The sequence below is a fragment of the Nanorana parkeri genome, unplaced genomic scaffold (genome assembly GCF_000935625.1).
Source record: "Nanorana parkeri isolate BGI_ZX_2015 unplaced genomic scaffold, ASM93562v1 scaffold969, whole genome shotgun sequence".
NCBI lineage: Eukaryota > Metazoa > Chordata > Amphibia > Anura > Dicroglossidae > Nanorana > Nanorana parkeri.
In genome coordinates this window covers 492109-511094 of record NW_017307237.1, presented here as the reverse complement: position 1 = coordinate 511094, position 18986 = coordinate 492109, and the positions used below count along the sequence as shown (strand labels likewise).

Here is an 18986-nt window from a genome sequence, read left to right as displayed (position 1 = left end):
AAATTATTATGCTTGTTCTGTAAGGATTGTGAATTTGGGTTTATTCACTTTTTTTCCAGTGTTCTTGAATCGGGATCATATTTAGTAAAATATACTCGGTGTGCCTCAGGGTTCTGTGCTGGGTCCCATATTGTTCAACTTATTTATTAATGACATCGGGGAGGGTGTTAACAGCGATATTTCCGTGTTTGCGGATGACACCAAAATAGGGAGGGTAATAGACACGGACTTAGACACTATAACATTACAGGAGGACCTGGATAAAATAGGGGAGTGGGCATTAATGTGGCAGATGAGGTTTAATGTCGATAAATGCAAAGTAATGCACTTTGGAATTAAAAATAAACAAATGGGTTATACAATTATGGGTATGCCGCTGGGGAAGTCAGAAATGGAGAAGGATTTGGGGGTCATTGTAGACCACAAACTGAAAGGTAGTTTGCAGTGCCAGGCTGCTGTAAACAAAGCTAGCAGGGTCTTGTCCTGTATTAAAAAGGGGATGTATTGCAGGGACAAGTCTATAATTTTGCCACTTTATAGATCATTGGTTCGACCTCATCTGGAGTACGCGGTCCAGTTCTGGTCACCAGTACTAAGAAAAGATGTCCTTGAGTTGGAAAAAGTCCAGCGAAGGGCAACCAAACTAATTAGGGGTATGGAGGACCAGAGCTACGAGACGAGGCTACTAAATTTAAACATGTTCACATTAGAGGTGAGGAGATTAAGGGGGGATATGATTTCCATGTACAAAATGTTTAATGGTGGTAGCAACATTAGCGATAAACTGTTTAAAATTAACTCCGTTACAAAAACTAGAGGCCATCACCTAAAATTGGTGGAAAAAAAATTCCAGCACAAGGGGCGAAGGGGGTTCTTCACAGTAAGATCAGTTAGGGTCTGGAACTCACTGCCACAGGCGGTGATTTCAGCAAATAATGTGGAATTGTTCAAGAAACTTTTGGACGATTTCTTAAGGGACCGTAATATACAGGGGTACAGGTACTCCTAGAATGAGATCCTAATAGGTTGGACTTGATGGACTAATGTCTTTATTCGACCTCAAATACTATGTAACTATATTATGGTTTTTCTGTCATTTTAGATTAGCTCTTTAATAAACCTTATTGTTTGTTTGAAATGAAGACGTTTAAGCTAATTTGTACAAAACCGTTTCTCTGTTAAACTGTATTCTAATGTTATGAAAAGCATACCTGAGAAGTGATATTGCCTGCAAGTAAAGAATCCTTTGAGTTTTCAATTCCAATCCCAGAATCATCAGTATCAATGAGATGATCCACTGGAACACTGGACTGAGGTCTAAGGAAAGCAAAGTCTCCTTCAGCTGAATCCAACGCTACACAAACATCATACGAGTAAGGCAGTTGTAATGTTCCACTATTAAACTGAGAAAGAAATCTGGGATCAATTGTAGGATAGAGATTTGCAGCCAAAGATCCAAATGAAGAGGGAGACTTGGACACTCGATATTTGGATATGATAGCTAGTATCACTGTCAACATGAAGAGAAAAGAAATCAATGCCAAGGCTATTACCAGGTACAATTGTAAGTTGGACTGGGACTCTGATTTACTTGTCTGATCGGTAATTTCTGGAATTACTTGCTGAAAGTTGTCCGCAATCAACAGGTTTAGAGTGGCAGAAGCAGAGAGAGGTGGGGAGCCATTGTCTTTTACTATAATAACAATGCTATGCTTTAAAATATCTTTCTCTTGAAAAACACGAGATGTCCTGATCTCCCCTGTGTGTTGGTCAATGGTAAAAAAAGATGGTTCAGCCGTTTGCAAAAAATAAGAGAGCCAGCTGTTGTGTCCAGAGTCAGCATCCACAGCTACCGCTTTGGATATTAAAGAACCTTGTTCAGAGGACCATGGCACTAACTCAAAGGCAGGGCTATCAGCATCTGATGATGGATACAAAATGGTTGGTGAATTATCATTCTGATCTACTACACACATTCTTAGAGTTGTGCTGCTGTTCAGAGATGGGTTCCCATTGTCTTTGGCATTGACCTGGAAGATAAATTCCTTTTGCAACTCATAATCAAATGTGCGTTGTGCATAAAAAACTCCAGTTTCTGGGTTAATGGATATAAAAGAGGACACTGGATCTTTATCATTGCTGATACCACTTATGGAATAAACTACTTTGGCATTATTTCCACTGTCTATATCTCTTGCTTGAACACTGAATATTGAAGCTCCTGGCAAATTGTTTTCTGGAACAAATGCAGTGTAAGTCAGCTTCTGAAACTCAGGAGCATTATCATTGACATCAGACACATCTAGTTGCACAACTTTTTTAACAGTCATTGGAGGTGAGCCTTTGTCAGAAGCTTGAACAGTAATGTTGTAGGATGACATTTTTTCTCGATCCAAAGTACTTTTTGTAATGATTTTATAGAAATTGCTTGCAGATGACTGTATTTGGAATGGCACATCACCTGTGATAACACATTGAACCTCCCCATTTTCTCCTGTATCTTGGTCATGAACTTCAATCAAGGCCACCACTGTTCCAGAAGCTGTGTTTTCAGGGATAGGAGTAGTCAAGGAGGTGATGGAGATCTCAGGAGCATTGTCATTCTGATCCAATACTTCTATTAATACTTTGGAATGTGCAGCCAGTCCACCACCATCAATGGCTTGCACAGAAATGTCATAATGTTTTGTAAGTTCATAATCCACGTGTCCTTTTGTTGAAATTTCGCCAGTTCTAGGATTCATTTCAAACATCAGCAGAATATTATTTGCCATGGTACTAAACGAATATGTAATTTGTGCATTTACACCTTCATCCCCATCAGTTGCACTGACCTGCAAAACTGTAGAATTCAATAGTATATTTTCTTTAATGCTTACTTTATATACTTCTTGGGTAAATATAGGTGTATTATCATTAAAATCAGTGATAGCAATCTTAATCAGTGTGCTCCCTGTTAGAACAAGTTTCCCTCCATCAACAGCTGATAGAATTAGTTCATGGTAATCTTGTGTCTCTCGGTCTAGAGGCTTTTCTAGAACGAGTTCAGGAAATATACTGCCATCAGAGCTGATCCTTTCTTCTAAGACAAAGTGCTCATTTGAACTGAGTTTGTAGCTTTTTATTGTATTCATTCCTATATCCAAATCTTCAGCTTTCTGCAAAACAAATCTTGCTCCTGGTGAAGCAGATTCACTTATTTCCAATCTAATTGTTTCATAGAGAAATCTTGGTGGATTGTCATTTATATCTTGAATTTCAATCTTAACATTAAAAACATTTAAGGGATTCTCAGCCACAGCATCAAAGGTCAGGACACAATCATCTGCATCCCCACACAGTGTCTCTCTGTCTATCCTGCTTGCAATATATAGATTACCATTATCCAGATTTATGCTGAAATATTTTTCAGACAAACGTGAAACAATACGGGGTTTTCTTACTGAAAGATCCTTAATATTCATTCCTAGATCTCTTGCTAAATGTCCAATGAGTGAACCTTTTCTCAATTCTTCTACAATGGAATAATGAATCTGACCTGTAACTGAATGGCACAGCCAGAAAAATAAAGAAATCATTACTTGCCATCTGAATTTTTGTAGTGTCTGTCCATGCTGCATCTTCAGTCAGATATTGCTTTTCTTGCTGGAAACTTGTAAATGAAATAATTGGAGGAATAATTGAGATGAAGTGTCAGAACACAGACCTTCTTCTATGAGACCTGCAGCAGTCACATCCCATACAGAAATGCTCTGTATTTTCCTTGTAATTGTGTACTGTCTGCTTGATAGAGGTGCTTCTGGATCTCAGGTTTTTTCGTTATTGGTCAACAGCGGCGCTGTGAGGTTGAATTGGGGAACTGCAGTGCCTGACATTTATTTTCCAAGACAATACTTGAGATATGATTTTATCTGGATCAATTGTGGATATAAAAAAATGTAAAATATTTCACAATGTGTTTCTTTTAATGTTTATATGAATATGTATATAGGATTTCAAGAGGCTATAATAGATGTTTGGGTTAGGAGAACGAACTTAAAATAAGGCACACACGCAGTCAGTGGTAAACATAATTTACATACGAATTAAGATACTGTAAGTAAGAGGCAAAATGTAGAATGGTATATGTGCTGTAGTTCATCAAAACTATTAACACAACCATTTTTGGTTTTGTATATCCCCGTAACATGTGTTATTACATGTTAATTCTGCCAGTAGATGTTATTTTCCCACTTTCTGTAAGCGTCCAAACTTTCCACCAAAAATTGTAAAAAGAAAACCTGTTGCCTGAACCACTTAAAAGTATTAGCTGTGCAATTTTACCGCAGAACAAACAGCCTTTGTCACCCTATTACAGAAAGTAAAGAAATGACAGCTCTACTGGCAGGATAAAAAAACAAAACAAAAAACTATTGCTGTATTGATGGTATTAGACTGCAGCATTTATGCCACTTTGAATTTTGTCCCCCCATAACATAATTTTATTGCTTGTTGATCCTACCAAATGTTCAATGTTTTCACTTCCAATCAAAACCTGACCAAGTTTAACAACACTCTAGCTAAAACTGAAAAATAAATTTTTTTCATTTTTAAAGTCAGTTTGTGTAAAATATATCATCCCTTTTGCCCACTGACTGCATTTACTTATCATCTACAGTAAATAAACAAACTTTCTCTAGGCTTTTCTAAACTTTCTAAAGAAGAATAAAACATTGATATTTTGTATAATCTTTATAAATGTGACTATTAAAGATTATGTCAAGCCAGAACCTTTTTTTTTGTTTTGGATAACGTGGGGAAAGATAACAACTCCTGTGAGCGTTTTACTGCTATCCAGGGAGCCTCACTTTCTGTTCTGCTGACAGCACCTGAATGAAAGCAGATATGAGCTCAGGTTTGGACCGAACTCAATTTGAACCTGAGCTTATTTGAACAAGGAAGTGCCATGGTCACTTCAATCCAATCAGCTGTAGGTTGGTCATTCCCCACCCCGCAATTGCATGTAAACAAAGCTGTCGGATGCTTGTGCTGACATAATTTACCTTATATGGCCACATATTAATCATATGTAATTTACCAAACATAGGCATGTAGCCATCTAAGACCAATGCATCCTGTCCCCTTATGTTAATTTCCCACCCACTGCTGATTGGGTGGTATGCAAGGAGCTTTCTTCTGTGTTTGGGAGAAGCTCCGTCTGGTTTTGAAGGAGCTCAGGTTTGGACCAGGTTTGCTCTACTCTACTAAAGTAAAGCATTTTATTTCTGTCTTTGTTGCTGTTTTAGAGTTACCCTTACTTCCTGTATGCTAAAACATTGTTAGCAGGATAGACAGAGGGTAATCTTTTTACTGGAGCTCTGGATAGCAGTAAAAACCTGATAGGGGTTCGAAATCTTCCCCACTCTATCCAAAACAATGAAAAAAGTTAGGATGGACTTACACTTTAAACTCATTAATGTTTTATGAAATTGAACTCCCTTATAGACTTTTTTTCAATAAGTGATATTATTATAGGTTATCTGACATATACAAGAAATACTACTCTTACTAATAACCACAATGAGGACAACAACACGCATACAACACAAGCAATTTTATGAGGTTAGTATGCCTTAAACAAACCAATGTCATTTGGTTTTCACATTTATTCACAGTCATTATGGAAAATACTTAAATGCAAAGTAGACAAGTCTATAGTAAAAAATAGTTCTAAGGGGGCCCATCATTATGATGTCAGGGCTGCTAATATGGGGGGTACAGGCAGGACTCCCGAAACCAGCCTGGACCACATCTGGTTAGTATGGGGGCCAGGGCCCATCAGTGGCTGCCTGTGGATGGGGTTGGGGGCTGTCTGGTAGCCTGTAATGGACTTCATGATTTCTAATGTGACTCTACTGGTTGGCAGTGATGTACCTGTGGGAATGGTGTTCGTCAGACAGCACACTACGCTCAATTGTTTGAGACCGTTTGAAACAATGGGGAAGTGATTTTTGTAGGTGTGGCTACAAATTCAGCTGTCATTTGCATGCGGTAAACGTGGGTGTGATCAGTAGGTTTTCTTCAGATTTCATTTTTAAAATCTGGTAACTTTAGCTGAATATTTTTTTCCAAACCTGCTGAACATTATTTATTTTCATAGGCATATAGAAATATATTAAGAAGGAAATATATATTTGTTATTCATAAAATAAAATTGAACGAATAAGTTACAAGGCTATTCCAAAAGAAAGGTTTATCATACAATACGAAAAAACTATTTGTATTAGTTGTAGCAACCAGAAAGATTTGTAGTCTGAACAAAAGAGTGTAAACAAATGATAACTGACATCTTATTGCTGAGTGGAACGTGAATGGCATGGCCAGAAAAGAAGGCATTTATACAATACACAGTAAACATCTGTAAATGCATTTATAGAATCCACTTCTAAAAATGTTAATTTTAGGTAACAAATCTTTAAACCTTACATACTAGTCCACCAGGCTCACATGTGCCAACTGGGATGGGATTTGTACCTTGCTGCAATTGAACATAGTATTTTCCATTTCCCTATCTAAATGAGAAGCCTGACTCAAGTGGATGTACCCCGAGGTGCCTGCATATACCTTCTGGGATAGTGTTGGTTATGTGTTTAGATAAAGCACTGAAATCTTGAGGAATACTGAATTAAGTTTTACTTGCTTAGCAGGACATTACATGAGAATACAGGAACACAGCATAGTGGAGAGGGAAACATATATACAGATAGAACTTCCTGTGTATCACAGACAAGCATGCATATAGAAAACTAGCAAAGACTAGACTTGCACTACCTACGCCATCTAGTGCTCAAAAGACATAGCTACATCTCTGAATGTCAGTAATACAAACCAGTACATATCAGCATGGGCTGTTGTATTTCCAACAAATGTAATATGTAAATACTGACTTCAGAGCAAAATGTTGATTACTGCAAATAAAGATTAGCTACTCAGCATTAAAGGGGGCCCCACCAGGGAGCTACCAGAGGCTGAACGGGGGTGGGCCAGCCCTTAACTTATCATTATTAAGTTGGTATTTTCATATTTGAGTACCCAGATGTAAAAAGGAAGTTGCTGGTTGATTTGTACTTTCACCTTTATCAATAGCATTTACCATAATTTAAACTTTACCACATCAAAATTTGCCATTTCACTCTGAAGTTGCAAAGTTCTTGAGTAAAGTAAATACAGAAAACCCATCATTACCATACAGTACATCAGGATTATTCTTGAGCTGTTCACACATTACAATTTGATAAAGCAGTCTTCCAATTTTAGTTTAAAGAGGAATCATTCCGCAAGGGTTAAGTACTTGTTTTGTCTTGATCCTCAGTCCCATGGAGGTCAGTACTCACCTCTCTCCCCTTCCTCTCTGGCTATGGAATGTCCCTCGGTGTCCTCACGTCTAATGCAGGTCAATGGTACTACATAAGCCTTGATGTTGTCAGCAGTCATTAGAACCCCAGAGCCCAGGGAAGAAGAGGATGTAGGGACTAGTCTAGCAGCCTGAGAGGAGCCAAAGTAAATTTGTTTTATCTGAGTACCCATAGACAATATGAGTACTTAACCCTTGCAGAGTGAGGGAAGCCCTACAGCAAGATTAAGATTGGGTTTTTCCCATAGTTCTTTGTTAAGCCTTACTACAGGGGTAGGCAACCTCTACACTTATGGTAAAATGACATACTCCATCATGCATCTACCTCTGGGAGCCGTGCATGTGACTTTTATTGCATCTTGCAATACCTCATGGGTTTTGTAGTTCCACAACAGCTGGAGTTACAAAGTTGCCTACCCCTGCTCTACTTAATGAAAATGTCTACAGTACACCATTCTTTGGGCTTTTTCTTTACTAAGGGCAGATAGGCTGTTCACTTTGCAAGGGAATTTTTCCTTCACTTTGCAAAAAATACCCAATCACATGCAAGGAAAAGAATAAAAAAGTTTTTTTTTACTTCCATGTGATTGGATGATGGAAGTCAAAAGAACTTCACCTCCTTTACTAAACTAAGGGAATAGCATATTTGCCTTTGGTAAATCTATCCCTATGCCATTCTCATAAGCAACAAGCTGCATTTCTTTAGGCCACTAAATCAGCTGCTGACAAGCCTGAAGTATTCCCATCACAGTTTAATAGAAATTTCAAGCTGCAGGGATTGTAGTCCATATACATGATTTCTCTCATTAAGCCCTGATAAACGGGGTGTGTTTTGGAGCCCTGAAACACATTGGCTTTTCTACTCAATTGTCCCCTGACCCTAGTGGAATAAAGTTGTATCTGGACTATTTTAATTGGTGTGGTGCTTTAAATCTTACATCTACAGTGGAAATGAAACCAAGTACAAGCACTTATCTAGCATGTATCGACTGGACCGCAAAAACATGAAATTAAAGGAGAACTATGAGGTGAGTGAAAATGACTCATCCTCATAGTTCGAGCCGATGTGTTACAATGAAACTGTCACACGACGGCTCAAGAGATCGGAAAGCGAGCAAACACATACAGTCGCTCGATCACTTCTCTATCATCTCCCTGCAGAGAGCTGTGACTGCCAGTCACGGCTCCCCGCAGGGATTTCCGCCCCTCCACGCTCCGATCCTCCAGAGCTGACTGGAGGAATGGATGGGGGAGGAGGCGGGTACAGCTGGCTCTGCCTCTAGGTAGGCAGAGCCAGTTGTCAATCACGCAGCTGGGTGGATCTCGGCAGTAATGTCGGGATCCATCCCGGCTGCAGCGGTCTCACTGTACCGTGAGTTGTAGCTCGCCATATACTGACGCTAGTCTATGTCCTCCCGTGACCCTTAGGAGAACTATGGGAAAAAACACTTACCCCATAGTTCTCTTTTAAGTCATATTCACTATATTGCTCAATCTCACAATGTAGCATTTCATTTTCCCAAGCAAAGCAGCTGGAAAATTATTACATTTGGAAAAACTCACCTGTGTTATATTGCTTGTTGGTAAAGCGTCCTTTAAACTTTCATTTCCAAGTCCCGAATCATCAGCATCAATAAGATTGTCCACAGGAACATTTTGCTTAGGTTTCATGTATGTAAAATCACCTTCTCCAGAATCCAAAGCCACACAAACATTGTAGGAATAGGGAAGATTTAGTGTTCCACTTGAATACTGAGACAACACTCTGGGGTCAACTTGAGAATATAAATTTGAGCTTAGAGGATCAAACACTGGGATTGGTTTGAACTTTTTGCATTTAGATACAACAGTCAAGATAACAGTTATAATGAAGAGCAAGGAAATGATAACTAGAGTGATTACTAAGTACAACTGTAAATTGGTTTGGTTATCTTCAGTAGAACGTTGATCAACAAATTTAGGGAATGCTTGGTGGAAATTATCTGTAATGACAAAGTTTAAAGTGACAGTAGCAGAGAGCGAGGGTTTTCCATTGTCTTTCACCATTGCCACAACCTTGTGTTTCAATACATCTTTTTCTTGGAAGATACGTGATGTCCTTATTTCACCTGTGTGCTCATTAATAATAAAGTAAGATGTTTCTGACAATTGTAAGAAATGATAGGAGAGCCAAGCATTATGTCCAGAGTCTGCATCCACAGCAACCACTTTTGTTATTAAAGAACCAGGGTCAGAGGCAAAAGGGACCATTTCAAACATAGCCGTTCCTCCACTTTCTGAAGATGGATATAAGATTTTTGGTGCATTGTCATTCTGATCCACTATTTTTATAATTATTGTTGTATTGCTGCTCAGTGATGGGGACCCATTATCTCTAGCAGTTATTTGTATTTGAAACTCCTTGTGCTGCTCATAATCAAAAGATCTTTGTGCGTACAGAATTCCTGTCTCCATATTAATGGAAAAATATGAGGACATTGGCATATCTTCTTCATTTGCTCTAGATACTGAATACAATATTTTAGCATTATCTCCAGTATCAGGATCTGAGGCTTGTATGCTGTATATTGAGGCTCCTGGTAAATTGTTCTCTTGCACATAAACAAAGTATGTAGATTTCATAAATAATGGTGGATTGTCATTAACATCTGATATATCCAATTGGATTGTTCTTCTACTTGAAAGTGGTGGGGATCCTCTATCAGTAGCGATGACTGTGATGTTATAACTAGATATTTCTTCTCTGTCTAGAGAACCTACAGAAACAATACTGTGGTAACTATCAGAAGACAGTATTAAATTAAATGGTATGTCTTCCACAAGTTTACAGTCAACTTCTCCATTTTTACCTATATCACTATCATGGATTCTGATCAATGCTATCATGGTTCCAGGTGAAGAGTTCTCAAGAATAGGAGAAGATAATGAGGTGACAGATATTTCCGGAGCATTGTCATTCTCATCTATTACACCAATTAAAACCTTACTGTATGAAACAAGACCACCTCCATCCTTTGCTTGCACAGACAGTTCATAACTATTCGCTGCTTCATAATCCAACTTGCTGTTTGTTTTAATTTCCCCACTTAATGGATGGATAATAAAAGTGCCTGAATGATGGATTTGTCCTGATGTTTTGCGAAAAGAATATGTAATGTGTCCATTAACACCTTCATCTATATCAACTGCATTTACAGTTACTATTGAAGTATTGACTGGAACATTTTCATTTACACTGGCTTTATACAGCTGCTGAGTAAATACAGGAAAATTATCATTAGCATCTGTAACAATAATCCTTATTACAGCAGTTCCAGACCTCACAGGATTTCCACCATCAAATGCTGTTAATATTAATTCGTGAATATTCTGTGTTTCACGATCTAAAGCTTTCTCTAACACAAGTTCTGGAGATTTACTTCCATCTGAATTAATGTTTTCATTCAGTGTAAAATGCTGATCAGCCCTAAGCATGTAGGTCTGTACTGAATTATTACCAATATCTGGATCTTCTGCATTCTGTAAAGTAAATTTTGTCCCCGGTGCAGTAAATTCTATCATTTCTATAGTAAAGAATTTGTGAAAAAACACTGGGGAATTATCATTTATATCCTGAATTTCTATTTTGACTCTGAAAACATTTAAGGGATTTTCAACCACAGCATCAAATGTTAGGAAGCAGGTAGCTACTGAACCACACAGTGTCTCTCTGTCTATCCTGTCCTTCACATACAGATTTCCATTGTCTAGATTCACGTAAAAATATTTCTCTGAAATGCGGGACTCAATTCTTAATTTTCTGGAGGAGAGCTGATCAACATTTAATCCAAGGTCTCTTGCAATATTTGCTACCACGGAGTCTTTTCTCATTTCTTCAACAATGGAATAATGTATCTGACCTGAGACTGAATGACACAGCCAACCACATAAGAAAGAAAATATTACTTGCCATTTGATCCTTTTATATGCCTGTGAAAAGGATCTCAGCTCAGCCATTCCAATTTTCCAAGTTCTTCCAACAGAGATCGCTTTGGTGATAAGTATTTGTAATCCAAAATGAAAATCTTTATGAAGAAGTAAATCTCATTGTTTCTGAAAAAAGAGCATATCTCCTGTAGTATGTGTAGAAAGAATCCAGAAATGGCTGTTCCTCTTCTTGCAGATCTGCACTGAGTTTAAGTGATGAATGTATCAGTGGAGCTCCAATTCTGTATTCTTCTCTTATTGGTCAAACAGTGGCGCTCTGAGGTAAAACTAGGGAACTGCAGCACTGAAAATATTTCCTTTGCATCCAATGGTGCTTTTTTAACATTGTGTATCATAAATTTACTTATTTAGATATAATAAAATTATAGCTGCTGTTTTAAATGTTTCACAGGAAAATTCAGTAGGCCTCATTGGTCCTTGCAATATATTAGAAACACATTAACAGAAAGGTGAATGTATTGATTTACATTATCGCAATATAGTAAACCAAATAACCCCATGATTACCATAGCCCTGCACTTTTGTTTATTCCGTCCTGAGATGTTTGCAGCTCTGTCACACAGGAACAGTCCTGTCTGCCAGGGAAGGAGACCTAATTGTTTTCTTTGCTGCAGTTAGGTAACATTTAGAGGTTTTGTCCCTCTCCTCCAGCCTGTGACTGGACAGTGAAAGGAGAAACAGCAGACTGATGAGATCATATTTCTGTCACTCTGCTCTCTCCTCCTATCAGCATGCTATTTCTTGGCCCATGGGCACTGTAGAACACCTGATTTTCTTGTTCTGCTTCTTCCTTTCCCCACCAGAGCTCTGCTGTACAGGGACTGCAGTAGGGCTTATACCAAGTATAATTTAGGTGCCTACACGGCTTGAATTAAAAAATTACACTTCATTATGTATTAATGACTACAGAGCTGCATTAATTTGTGTTATTTATATCTGCTTGGAGTTCAGCTTTAAACATTGGCAATCTATTTATAAATTCTAATCAGTCTGATGGTGTTCCCAAAACTTTTGTTTAACTGTATACTATGTGTGAACAATGTTTCAGTTATGTTTCTGTTTTTTTCTGAACTGCCTTTTTATGCACTACATACAATACATGCTGATTCAGCAGCACCCACAGACAGCTTAACCCTCCAATGAGACAGATACATTGTATCCAATATGCACTTTTACTTCACAAATTACTTGGAATGTTTTCCAGTCTTTTGAACTGTAAGAAGACAGTAGCTTTCTAAATCTAGTGTCTGAACAGAAAACTATCTGACCTTGGAGAAGCAGTGAGGTTCTAACTAGGGCTGTACTAACTAGCACAAACAAAGGAGAAGCAAAAACTGTACCAAATCAGCACATTAAACAAGTTGTAAAAGCGCAGAACTACTATTAGATGTCAGCAGACAACGCAGCATTTACAATATTATGCAATACAATGCAACAGCACAAAGTACACAACAGGTGTGGGCACAATAGTTTTTAAAGTGAATACAATTGATTAACAAAACTAAGCAAATTAGGGTGTATTTGGATGTATGCTTATGTGCTGAAGGGAATTCTTTTGGCTGATGTTATTTGATACACCTCAGTCATATGCCGACTAGGTTTTTACTTTGATAAACTTTATGACCAGTTGGTCCAGTGATAACATGGTTTTTCAGGGTGGTGTTGACAGCATGCAATGGAAAGAGCTGTAGTTTTGTCAAAAGAAACCTGTTTCGTTAACTACTGCCACCAGATAGAGGAACATGGAATGGATCATCAGAGCAGCCAAACAGAAATCCTTTCAGTGTTAGTGAATGTCAGTAAACTGTACATGAAGTCAGGGGTTAAAAGTGTCCAGGGGGAAATCAAAGAAAAATCATGAAGTGGGTCATGAACGGAGAGGCCTAGAGACACATAGGTGCATATACAATTCGGACATATATGCTGGGTTTATGGAGTCTTTGTCATCTGAGGTCTATACGCACATAGAAGGGGACTCAAATGGCTTTTTTTAAATTTTAATCTTCTATTAAATATTCAGTATATGCTTTGTTGGACTGTTTCTGTTAATCCGTTTTTGGGATCTAATAAACGCTACACTCTCTGAAAAAAAACTGAGGTTATCAGGATATTGCTTGAAGATTGCATTCTATAAATTCCTTTTCCCAAAGCATATAAACATAAATAAATATATATAGTATATATTCACATTTATAACTACAACTATTACTTGCATATAAAACATTATCAAATTGTAACACAATCCTGGTGCCCTGCAGATCTGGGCTGTGTCCTACCCTGTGTCCAGCTCTCTACAGAATCTGAATAGCTGAGTGATCTCCTGCCTGGCAGAAACTGTGTAGTCCTGGCAGAAAGGAAGAGGTGGAGAAAGAGAAAAGACACAGACTTCTGCTCAAGCGTGTGTTTTCTATTAACACCAATGTAAGTATTGCTCCTCCGCACCACCACTGGGTACCATTGTCCCTCCACCCTGCTGGGTATCATTGTTCTCTCCCATATTGCCTAGCAACTATTGTTCTCCCCCCTTAATGGGCACATGTGTTCTCCCCCACCCCTCAGTCAGAACTATTGTTCTTCTTCACCCCCGCTGGACATTATTGTTTCCCCCACTCTCCACTAGATACTACGGCCCCCCAAACCCTTTCAGCACTGTTGTTCCCCAGCAGGGCACTATTGCTTCCTCATCTCCCACTGGGAACTCTTGTTTCCCTTTCTAAGTCCTGTTGTTCTCTCCACCCCCTAATGGGCAGACTTGTTCTCCCCATCACCTGCTCAGCACAATTGTCCCCCCCCCCCCCTTGCTGAGCACCACTGTCCCCCAACCCCCTGGCTATAGTTATTGAACCCTTACCCCAACTGAGCACCAATGTACCCCACCATGTCCTGCTGACCAAAATGCATGTTTTACCTTTTTTTCCAATGCTTAGGGTTATGTAAATGGAACTCTCACTCATAGCTCAGAAATTAACTATGTTCCTTTAATCTATGCCCAATATCCAGCAAAATTTAGTCACGCCAATTTTCGACATGGTGGCCTACATGTCTTTTTCATCCCAATCTTTGTCTTTTTCATCCCAATCTGTCCCTCTTACATTTCAAACTTAGGAGGTATGTCATACCAATTGTCACATTACTTTAGGACATTCATTTCCTATCCTCTTCAGCTGCATCTAATGGCCAAATTGCACTATTACATCACAATACATTCGACTTGAAAATAAAATATATTAAAGACGTTCATTTTTCCATTATTCACACAAAATTCATGTTCACAGAGATTAGCAGCATGTAGGGCCCTGCAAATTGTTTATAAATAGACCCCTTAGTGATGCCACTGAGTACCAATGCACTGTTAGGGGTCTGATAATGTTTTTACCCAAGATTCACCCGGGATTTAGGGATATTATTCAATTAAACCCAATTTGAAAAATATAAAAATCTTGTATTAAAGTGGTGTGAACCTTGGCTAAAAACATTTGTCAATAGACCCCATAGTGCTGCTACTGAGTACCGAAGCAACTTTAGTGTTTTTTGGAAATGTCTCATTTAAATATTTAGAATTACATTTTATAGTTTGTGTTTTACAAGTTTATCCCAGAATTAAGTAATTATGCAGTACAACATAAGACCAGGTTTCCTATTCTAGAGGCACATTTTATTCTAGTTTTTATCATTGTATATACCACTCACTGATCACACTAAAATAATGTGACCTGTAGTTTAAAAAAGGTTGAGAAAGGCTGTTGTACACAGTCCAATAAAGGCTCAGTGAGAAAAATTTGAAAACAAAAAAATGATTACATTATGTCAAAAGAATCTTTCAAAAGAAAACAAGGATCACAGAGTTGTAGATGCGACGGGTAAACTCCTCTGAAAATTAACACGTACAGACCTACAGTATAGAATGCATTATAAGTGGAACTAGCAGGCTTGTGAAGTATTTAAGCTAGAGGATTAGCACAACAGCTAAAAAACTATCATTTCCAGGAGTTGAGCAGCATTTCATAACTAATTTCCTTAAATACAAATTATATATTAAATGGAATGTAAGCTAGAATCTCTTAAGTGTATTGCAAAATCTATTTTACTGAAACATGGACAGTGAAAACCTACATACCTGTATTTGACTGTTGGTTGGCAATGCCTCCTTTAAACTTACATTGCCAAGGCCTGAATCATCAGCATCAATAAGATTATCCACAGGGACATTTTGATTTGTGTTCATGTATGTAAAGTCACTTTCCCCAGAATCCAAAGCCACACATACATTGTAAGAGTAGGGAAGAGTTAGTGTTCCAGTGGCATATTGAGATAGCATTCTGGGATCAACTTGAGGGTATAAATTTGAGCTGACAGGCCCATATAATGGGAATGGTTTAGACTTCCTGCATTTAGATACAACAGCCAACATGACTGTTATAATAAATAGTAAAGATATTACTGCTAGGGCAATTACCAAGTACAACTGCAGATTAGATTGAGAATCGTTATTAGTAAACTGACTGACAAATTTAGGAACTACTTGTTGGAAATTATCTGCAACAACAAGAGTGATGGTAACCGTAGCAGAAAGAGATGGAATCCCATTGTCCTTTACCATCACTACAACCTTGTGATTCAGTGTATCCTTCTCTTGGAAAATATGCTGTGTTCTAATTTCTCCTGTATGTTCATCAATTGAGAAATACAAGGGTTCAGATACTTGTATGAAATGGTAAGAGAGCCAAGCATTATGCCCAGTGTCTGCATCCACTGCAACCACCTTTGTTATTAACGATCCAGGCTCAGCAGCAAAAGGGACCATCTCAAACCCTGCTGATGTTCCACTCTCTGGAGATGGGTATAGAAGTTTTGGTGCATTGTCATTCTGATCCACTATTTTTATAATTAATGTTGTATTGCTGTTCAGAGATGGGTGCCCATTATCCCTAGCAGTTACTTCTATTACAAATTCGTTGTGCTGCTCAAAGTCAAATGATCTCTGGGCATAGATAACTCCAGTTTCTATATTAAGAGAAAAATAGGAAGACATAGGGAGATCTGCTGTGTTTTTGTTGGAAATAGAATAAATGATTTTCGCATTGTCTCCTGCATCGGCATCTGACGCTTGTATACTATATATTGGGGCTCCTGGTAAATTGTTCTCTGGCAGATAAGCAAAGTAAGTAGATTTTAAAAACAGTGGAGGATTATCATTAACATCTGATATCTTCAGTTTGATGGTTTTATGACTGGAATGTGGAGGAGATCCCCTGTCTGTAGCTACAATTTTTATGTTATAATAAGACATTTTTTCTCGATCCATAGAACTTGTGGTCACAATTGTATAAAAACTATTGGATGACAAAACTAAATTAAAGGGCATTGCCCCTGTGAGCTTACAGTCCACTTCTCCATTTTCTCCTGAATCTTTATCGTGAATTCCAATTAGAGCTATCATTGTTCCAGGTGCAGAATCCTCAGGAATAGGTGAAGTTAAGGATTTGATTGATATCTCTGGAGCATTGTCATTCTCATCCATGACAGTTATCAATACCTTACAATGGGAAACAAGTCCTCCTCCATCCTTAGCTTGAACAGACAGTTCATAATTACTTTTCTCTTCGTAATCTAACATTTTGTTTATTTCAATGTCACCACTTTTGGGTTCAATGCTGAAAAGACCAGAAGGATGGACATTTCCTGAGGTCTTGCTGAAGGAATAAATGATTTCTCCATTTGTACCAGCATCTTTGTCTGTTGCATTTACATTGACAATTGTAGTGTTTATTGGACTATTCTCATACACATTAACTTTGTACACCTCTTGGGAAAATACTGGGAAATTATCATTAACATCAGTTACAATGATTTGTATTACAGCTGTTCCAGTTCTCACAGGCTTGCCTCCATCCAAAGCTGTTAAAATCAGTTCATGAACATTTTGTAATTCTTGATCTAATGGTTTCTCTAACACAAGCTCAAGAGATTTAAATCCATCACTTCTCATCTTCTGACTCAGTGTAAAATGTGGATTGTCACTGAGCTCATATGTCTGGACTGTATTAACACCAATATCCAAATCTTCTGCATTTTGTAATGCAAATCTTGTTCCTGGTGATGTTAGCTCAATAGTCTCTATAGTTAAGGTCTCAGGATAAAACACTGGAGGATTATCATTAATATCCTGAATTTCTATTTGGACTTTAAAAATATTAAATGGATTTTCAACCACAGCATCAAAGGTTAGGAAGCAGCTAGCTGATGCCCCACACAGTATCTCCCTGTCTATCCTGTCCTTCACATACAGATTTCCATTATCTACATTCACATAAAAATATTTCTCGGATATAGGTGATATAATTTGTAGCTTTCTTATTGAGAGCTGTTTGATATCTAATTCAAGGTCTTTAGCAATATTTGCTACAATAGAGTCTTTTCTCATTTCTTCTACAATTGAGTAATACATCTGACCCGAGACTGAATTACAGAGCCAGAAACAATAGAAGGAAAATATTACTTGCCATATAATTCCTTTGTATGTCTGTAAATGGTGCTTGAGTTCACCCATGTTCAGTATCTTCCAAAAGTGTCCTTTAGGATATTTAGCATTTGTAATCCAGAAAAAAAAATCATATATTTGTATAATAGGTTAGGAGAAAATCCAGAAAATGGCTGTGCCTCCTCATGTAGATCTGCAGAGTGTGAGTGAATAAAATGCCAGTGGATCTCCAGTTCTGTATTCTTCTTCTTATTGGTCAAACAGCGGCGCTCTGAGGTGTAAGTGAGGAACTGCAACCCTATAATGCTTCAGTATGAAGTGCCATTCAGTCATTGTTTTATAAGTCTTTGCATTTGTACGATATCAGTTACAGGTAGTTATATTTTAAAAATCTGATATATTTAAATGTATTACATATAATTAGGTATTACATTTTAAAGTAAAATAAATAATAAATGGTGTATAAATACAGTATAACATATATACAAAATATCTTATGTTTACTGTCTTGTATATCCATAATCTGAAGGGCTGAAATGTGAAATACACAAGTAACTTGAAATTAATGGGTATAGGTAATAGATTATTACCCACAGATTTAAAAAAAAATGTTATTGAAGCCAAACTCCAACCAAAACCTTTTCTTATAGCTTTGAATAAAGTAGGGAAAAGTAAGACATTGTCAGATTTGTTATTACTGTAATTATCCCTACTTGTCTACATTTAAGACAATTTTCTTTTTTCACTTCCTGTGTTGTCACTATGAGGGGATGTTAATGTATTTCTCTTAATAGGACACAAAGGCATAAGGCCAGGGAAAAAAAAAACCAAGAACAAAAATAAAAACAAAAAAGTTAGTAAGGTGTCCTGAGCGAGGACAAAAAAAGAACACGTGTGAGGTGGGAAGGGGGGGATTTATACTCTAGTTAGGGGTGGTCCTATTGGGATCCGGGGGCGGAGTTAACCCATTAGTGTGCCGACATGAGGTGAGCCAGGAAAAGCACGTTCCTTCAACAGTTAGATAGTGTTAGAATGGCTGTCAGGTTTATATTGTTGTGTGTTTTCCATTTGAAAAGAATGGAAACTTCCTGTGTAGTCACCAGATCAGGATGTAAGGGGAATTCT

General features: G+C 37.8%; 2 protein-coding genes across 6 annotated transcripts in view; both read right to left on the bottom strand.

The window, feature by feature from the left end:
• The window catches only part of LOC108795461 (protocadherin gamma-A4-like), a 290173-nt gene that overhangs the window by 145910 nt on the left and 125277 nt on the right, over positions 1-18986 (bottom strand). Inside the window, exon 1 of one of the 5 annotated variants that reach the window (XM_018566704.1) lies at positions 8957-11389. The exons of the other annotated variants lie outside the window; for them this stretch is intronic. Coding sequence (XP_018422206.1) covers positions 8957-11389 — 2433 coding nt within the window. Of the gene's footprint in view, positions 1-8956; positions 11390-18986 lie in introns of those variants that run through there. 5 annotated transcript variants of the gene reach the window in all.
• Positions 1197-3620, bottom strand: LOC108795464 (protocadherin gamma-B5-like). Its single transcript, XM_018566718.1, has one exon. It carries the CDS (start codon positions 3618-3620, stop codon positions 1197-1199), a length of 2424 nt encoding a protein of 807 aa, XP_018422220.1.